This window comes from Trichechus manatus, unplaced genomic scaffold (assembly GCF_000243295.1).
Source record: "Trichechus manatus latirostris isolate Lorelei unplaced genomic scaffold, TriManLat1.0 scaffold00016, whole genome shotgun sequence".
NCBI classification, from domain to species: Eukaryota; Metazoa; Chordata; class Mammalia; order Sirenia; family Trichechidae; genus Trichechus; species Trichechus manatus.
Genome location: NW_004443952.1, coordinates 27,520,363 through 27,527,031, shown reverse-complemented (window position 1 = coordinate 27,527,031; position 6,669 = coordinate 27,520,363). Strand labels below are relative to the sequence as shown.

The 6,669-nt window shown below is 42.1% G+C and overlaps 1 protein-coding gene and 1 non-coding gene across 2 annotated transcripts in view; both read right to left on the bottom strand.

Annotated features, from left to right (window-relative positions):
• The window catches only part of UBAP2 (ubiquitin associated protein 2), a 122,819-nt gene that overhangs the window by 11,722 nt on the left and 104,428 nt on the right, over positions 1-6,669 (bottom strand). Inside the window, exons 15-17 of the mRNA XM_012554363.2 lie at positions 3,577-3,616; positions 1,345-1,510; positions 449-518 (exon numbers count right to left, since the gene is read on the bottom strand). Coding sequence (XP_012409817.2) covers positions 449-518; positions 1,345-1,510; positions 3,577-3,616 — 276 coding nt within the window. The remainder of the gene's footprint in view (positions 1-448; positions 519-1,344; positions 1,511-3,576; positions 3,617-6,669) is intronic.
• LOC111819723 (small nucleolar RNA SNORD121A) lies at positions 2,216-2,297 on the bottom strand. The gene has a single exon (XR_002823293.1). It is a non-coding gene; the product is annotated as a small nucleolar RNA SNORD121A (small nucleolar RNA).

Here is a 6,669-nt window from a genome sequence, read left to right as displayed (position 1 = left end):
TAACCAGTGTCATAAAACAATATGTGTACTACTGTTTCATGAGAAACTATTTGTTCTGTAAGCCTTCACCTGAAGTACAATAAAAAAATAATAAAATATGCAAGTGAAAAAAAAAAAGAAACCTCAAGTTTCTCCCCTGCTAGGTAGAAAATTCTCATGTAACAACCAGAGAGCTCAGCAAATTCTTGGGATTAAGTTCACCACCTGACCCCCCTGCCAATGACAGAACAGGTCTGGAGAAGCAATTCCTCCAGGGAGGCCCCTACTCAGGAAGCAAAATGTCCTACATGCTGCCTAGGAAATCAACAGCTCAAACCACATAACTAGATCAAGACATTTCAACCAAGCAACTCTAGAGCATTTCAGATATTTGAAGTCAACCTGTGCATGACTAAGCTCTAAGCTCGCTGAACAGGGTGGTGGACCAGGGGGCCCAGAGGACACTTACTGTGTGTGATGTGCTCGAGGAGAGTGCTGCGTGCGCAGAGGAAAGGCTGCTCTGATGGCTGGAGAGTGAACTAGAAGACAAAACAGAGCCACGTGTCCACCTGAACAAGTTCCTCCACAGAGCCAAGTGGGCTAGAGCCAAGTTTGGCCCCATCCCCAGGAAGTGCCGGCTTCAAACCCATCATTCCTCATCCCCTCAGACCCCAGTGATAGGGTCCGGGTGGTTAGAAATGACCTAAAAGGTCACTCGCCACGAGAAACTGGTACGTCTTGACCAGGGAAACCTCCAGAGCCAACTTCAGTCAACTAAAACCATTTGCTCTTTAAGCTGTAAAAAGTAAAAACAGGATTGTACTAAGAATACTACCAGCCTTGGATACCCCATTACATCTGTGAGAGAGGGAAATAGCCTCCTACGTTCAACCCCACGTGCCAGAACCAGAGCCTGAATTCCTATCAAACTCAGAATTCAAATGAATACCTCTGGCTGAAGGGGGGAGGGAGAGACTATACTCAGATGACATAGGGACCAAACAAAACCCATTTTCCTACACCTTGCTTTAATAACTTAACCTCTGAAGCCAGACAAGTGCAAGCCAGACACCTGCTTAGAAATTCCACATCACTCTCACTCCACATCACAGTGACATGGCCCAGGGCTGGGAGGAGAGGCTAAGCTCAGGGCACCCTCCTAAGGGTCCAAGAGGAGTAGCAGGCACTCCCTGGCCCTTTCTCATTCCCAGGGCACCCCGTGTTCTGTGCCAGCAGAGGCATTAGAGCAGACAAGGTTTTCACATCTGGTGGTTTTGATGTGAAAGGCCAAAACCTAAGCAAAAGGCCAGTACATGATGCTGGGAGCAACAAATGTGTTCTGTTCGTGGGAACAACCTTCCATACCTGCTAAGCTGAGAGAGGGAGCCGCTGGATAGGTCACCAGACTGGGACAAGGAGGGCAAAGTGGCAGTGTGCTGGGATGCGGAGGATAGCAGCGTAGTGCAGGAGGTGGTGCTGGGCAGGGAGGCTGCAGATGGCAGGGCGGACGGAGTGTCTGTTGTCTTTGGAGCTGGAACAGATGAAGTAGCTGCAAGAAACAGATCTGATTAGCTCCAGAGCCAATCCTGAGTATCTGAAACAAGCTCAACATCATCCTGTGACATGTCAGGCTCAGGTGAAACAGAGAAAGTTCTAGTCTCCAGAGAAAAGCCCGAGCATGTACCAGATATCCCCTTCTCTGTCAGGACCACCATGAAGACCCTCACTGGACAGACGTGCTGCAGGACCCAAGCAAAGAATGGGAAATGATGCCTTTATAACCATAAACTAGTAGTGCTGTCCTATGATGTGGACATCCTTTTACCACCTAAAGGAAACTGCCCTTTAGCAGCACCCAGAGAGGGGAAGAGGCTCTGAGACCGATATGTACGATTATAAGGTGAGGCAAACTTTTCTTAAAGGGCACAAGTAAGGTACAATGAAAAGCTGGTGGGCAAGACTACCCAAAGGTTAGGTCTTTGCATCTATCAAATCAGTATCAAATCAGGCTGACACTGCCTACGGTCATAGTAAGTTTAAGGCAGGTGGGGGTTGAAAGTCCAGAGTACATGTGGAGAAATACACATGCTGAAAATCTGCAAAAAGAACATATGCCTGCTGGCCAGCACATACTTTCAAATGCACAGAGCAAGAATTTTCTTGGTATGTGCTTCAAAGAATAACCTCAGAGCACATAACGAGCTTAGAGCTTCAGAAAGGCCATTCACTCCTAGCTGTGGAAAAGACTCAGTTTTAGGGCTGTCCACACATACAGCTCAGATATGTGCTTGGAAATATAACATCACTGTCTTTTCCAATTAGGAAGGAGGACCAACCTTTACCCCTCAAACTGGGAAACACTCTATCCTCTCAAAGCTTTTTGTCTGAAGGAAGGGGAGTGTAAAATGAACACAGTCACAGAGTCAACACACAACTAAATCAATTCTTACAGTGGTCTTTACATTCATGAAGCCTTCTTTTCACTGAGAATCCATTACACGTACAAAACCTGTTCTTACAGAGAACCCAGATGAGGACCCTGTGGATGTCCCTGACCCAAAACTCAGACCCTACAAGTTACCTGCCTGGGCCTTGGATCACATTGATAACAGGTTCATGGTAAGCCTCTCAGAGAAGACAGTCTATAAAATAAAAAAAATCTAAAATGTATACTATGTTTTCTAGGTAGTTCACATTTCATTATCTCATTTGAAATGTCCAAACAATCTACAGCATCTGTACATGCTTGACCCCAGTCAATCAGCTCCTGTGTCTGGATGAAAGAAACCCGCCACCGCTCTGCTGGAGTGAGAAGTTCCTCTGTCATCCAATGAGCTCACAGCTACCAGCCAAGGTCTCTCCCAACAGGCCTGACAGACCCAGAAGTATCATCAATACCAAAAGTGGACACCAATCTGTCTTGCTGAATGATGAAAGAAAATCAACACCAAAAATCACCGACAAGCCAACCAAATACAAAAAAACACCTGCACTACCTCCAGTGATCACTGAGCTGAGCTGCTACAGAATGGGGTGGGGTGGGGGTAGTCCTCGTCATTTTCTCCCAAGGGCCCATAGTGAGCATTTTCTCTCTTCCTGGCAACAGCCCTTCAGATAATGAAAGCGATACGCACGTCTTTCCTGAACTAGCACACCAATATTTCCTGTAAGAGTTCTTCATATTATTGGTGTTAGAGTTCTTTCACCATCTTAGAACCTGTGCCTCTGAGCCAAATGTCTTTAAAATCCATACTACACACTACATGTAGGGTGCAGTCAGACTACGGCACAAGAGTTCAAGACTATCACCTCCCTTTCACTGTGGCTATGACATTTCTAATAATACCTGTCACATGGGAATCTCTAGTTACCTTCTTAACTCTGCCACAGAAACAGAGTTGGTTTCTCTTAACCAGCGAACCTGGCTTCTCTCTGTTGCAATAATGAATAAGAAGCAGTTTCAGAAAAAAATGCAAAACAACTATTTTTGCAGAATTGGGCATTGGCCAATTTGTGTTTTCCCCATCACATTAGCTATGCTCTCTCTTTCTTTGGCTTCCACAAGCCATGATAAGAATAGTTAGCTTATATACTTACTGTCTAGGGTCTGCTGACCTCGACCACCACCATGTCCATTCTATAAGGAACAGAAAAGAAAGTAAGTAAACCACAAAATCAAATGACACTCTAGGTAACTTTCTATTGGGATTTAGCAACAAACATATGAAGTAAATGTGGCCTGCTGCATTTTTCTAATAAAAGGAGAAGCAATACACCTCTTCATAAATCCCAAGGAGCTGACATATTTTAAAACCAGATTTGGGTATTTAGAGAAGTAACAGGGACACAACATAAGACCCAAATCACAGAAAGCAAAGAAATAGTACCAAAACAATTTTTAAAAAGTCAAACTATTCAAAGAACTTAGAAAGCTTTACTATATTTAAGTCACCAGACACCTTCCTGTCCGTGGAAGTACTGCTTCATGAGTACTACTCACACAAGAAAGAAAATGTTTCCAAAATTAAAACAAGGATAACTTCCATACCAGGAATGATCATCTTTTACACCACTAGCAAAATGGTTCTCAGAGAAAAAGCGATGTTACTTTAAAACATGGCTTCTCTGAACTGGGAAGGTGAAGAGCAGGTGCGGACAGTGTGGTACAGCCCCAAAGAGGAACAGCTGAAAACAGCTGGTGGGAGTAAACATCAGGTATTTTACACAAGAAGGCATTCTCACTCAAAGCCACACTCCACGCACAGACTGAGCAAGGAGACGCCTAGAGGTGATTGATGGCAGGGCCTACGAGGCTCAGACACTGTCCCAAGATAACAGGAGGAGCATGCTACAGAAGGAAAAGAGCTAAAACAGATTTTGTTCTTCCAAGTATCAAAACTACTAAAGAAAAAGAGATCGTACACCTGTTGCCTGTATGTTAACGCAAATTCAGTACAATTTCTGCTCATAAAATGTTATACTTATTTACAATACACCTTATTCTAAAAACAATTTGAGATTATTTACAAGAAATATAGATAATAAAACAGAACTACTAGAAAAAACCCACATAACCTAAAATAAAAGGTTAAGATCAGGGAAAGGGATCCAAACATATAAGGACGGGTGGCAACTAAAGTTGTGGCCTCATGCCTCTCCCTAAACTAGGATTCACTATTTGCTGAACACACATACATGACATCGAGCATCCTAAACAGCACAAACCCTGTCACAGAAATAAGTCCCCTCCAACTGCACCAGATAAAAAGGAGAGAAAAGGGGAACAGGTAATAGCAGCCATTATACCTTAGGAATATTTAATTCCACCTTGACAATCATTTTTAAAACACACACAATGAACAAACCGACACAACACAGGATCTACATTATCTGGGGTGGGAAAATTCTATTTAGAAGAATGGCAGGAGCAAAAGCAAAGAAGTATCAGAAGGTCAGAAGAGATTAGAAATATGCAGCGTAGTAGTTCAACTAGCTGAGCAAGGCATGAGGTAGGCAGCGATATGTGCAAGCAGAGTCACAGGTAAAGTTAAAACTGGAATTGAGATGTCCTGGAGATGAACAAAATTTAAGCTTGGACAGCACGTCTGATTTTTATTTTAGAAACAGCACCAACAAGTACTGTCTAAGAGAACTTTCTGCAATAATGGAAATATTCTATATCTGCATGGTTCCATATTGTAGCCATTAACCATATGTGGCTACTGAACATTTAAAATGTGGCTAGTGTGCCTGAGGAACTGAATTTTTAATGATTTAATTTTAATTAAGTTTAAATAGCCACACAGAGCTGTGATTACTACATTGAAAAGTACAGGAATAAATTTCTTGTTAAAGATGACAAATCAAGAATACATGGCTTTTTTAAAACATGCAAATCCAGAAAGACAAATAACAGCTGAAAAAATAAAAGCCAGAAAACTGTACAGACTAGAAAGCATACAGAGGATGGTAACTGACTTAGCTGATCCAGAAAAGCCAAACCCTAAACCAGTAGTTAAAGAAAGCAGTAAACAATCCAATTTATATTAAAGAGCTAAATGAACCAACTCATCATCTGTAACACCCATCTGACTTTAGAAGCAGAGTAGAGGTGGGCTCAAAGTAAGACAGTTTGTTTAAAGTCTGCACAGCAGGGTGACTGCCCCCTCCCACCTCATCCCATAGGCTCTTAACATCATTGAGAGGATAACACAGGGTCAAGGGTACTGTGAAAAAAAAACCAAAACAGATGGATTAAGTTACTGTAGACAAAATGAATGTTGTGACCCCAGCCTTCTTCTCCCATCAGGCTCCCAGAGACAAGCATATGCCCTACAGGAAAGAGACAGAAGACTATTCCCTAGGGAATCTAATGGTGAAGACCTCAAGGGTCTAAAATAAGACTTCCCACCCCCCAAAAAATGGCTCACCCAGACTGCCCCACATCAAAGCCCCTGGTCAACAAAAGCCAAATCCTCCACTGGTCAGAGCTAAGTTAACTTTTTAGTGGTAATCTCTTCAATTAAAGTAAGGCAGCCAAGACAACCAGACATTTGAGGAAAACATTTAACATAAAATACAGAAAACAAAAGAAAGGAAAAAATCAACTCGGAAGGAAGACACTATGAAGGAAGAAGAGGAAAATAAACTTTCATTAACATCTTCAAAGGCATGAGGCCAGAGGTATTGCAGAACGCAACAATAAGATATCATAAAAAAATAAGTTTTGGAGAATGAAAAAATTCTTAGAAGTTAAAAATATGGTAACAAAAATGAAAATTTTCAAAGAAACATAAAATTCAAAAAAATCTTCCAGAACAGAAAGGGACAGCTAGGAGAGAAAAGAAAAAAAGAGAGGGTAAGTCCGGGAGGTCCAACACTACCTGAGAGACTAAAAAGGACTAGGTAAAAATATCAACAAATTAAGAATATTCCCAAAAACTAAAATCATGGTTTCTGAATAGACAGGGCCACTTCGACTTCCAGTAATGGTGAAGTGAAGTAGTCAGGTGAACCTCCCAGCTGTTAATAATGATAACATCTCAACAATATATACTAAAAAAAATAACTGGCTGGCCGAGTAAGTAAAGCACTACTGAAGAGTAAGAATAAAGTTAGAGGACTCACACTACCTGACTTCAGAACCTACTATACAGCTACAGTAGTCAAAACAGCCTGGTACTGGTACAA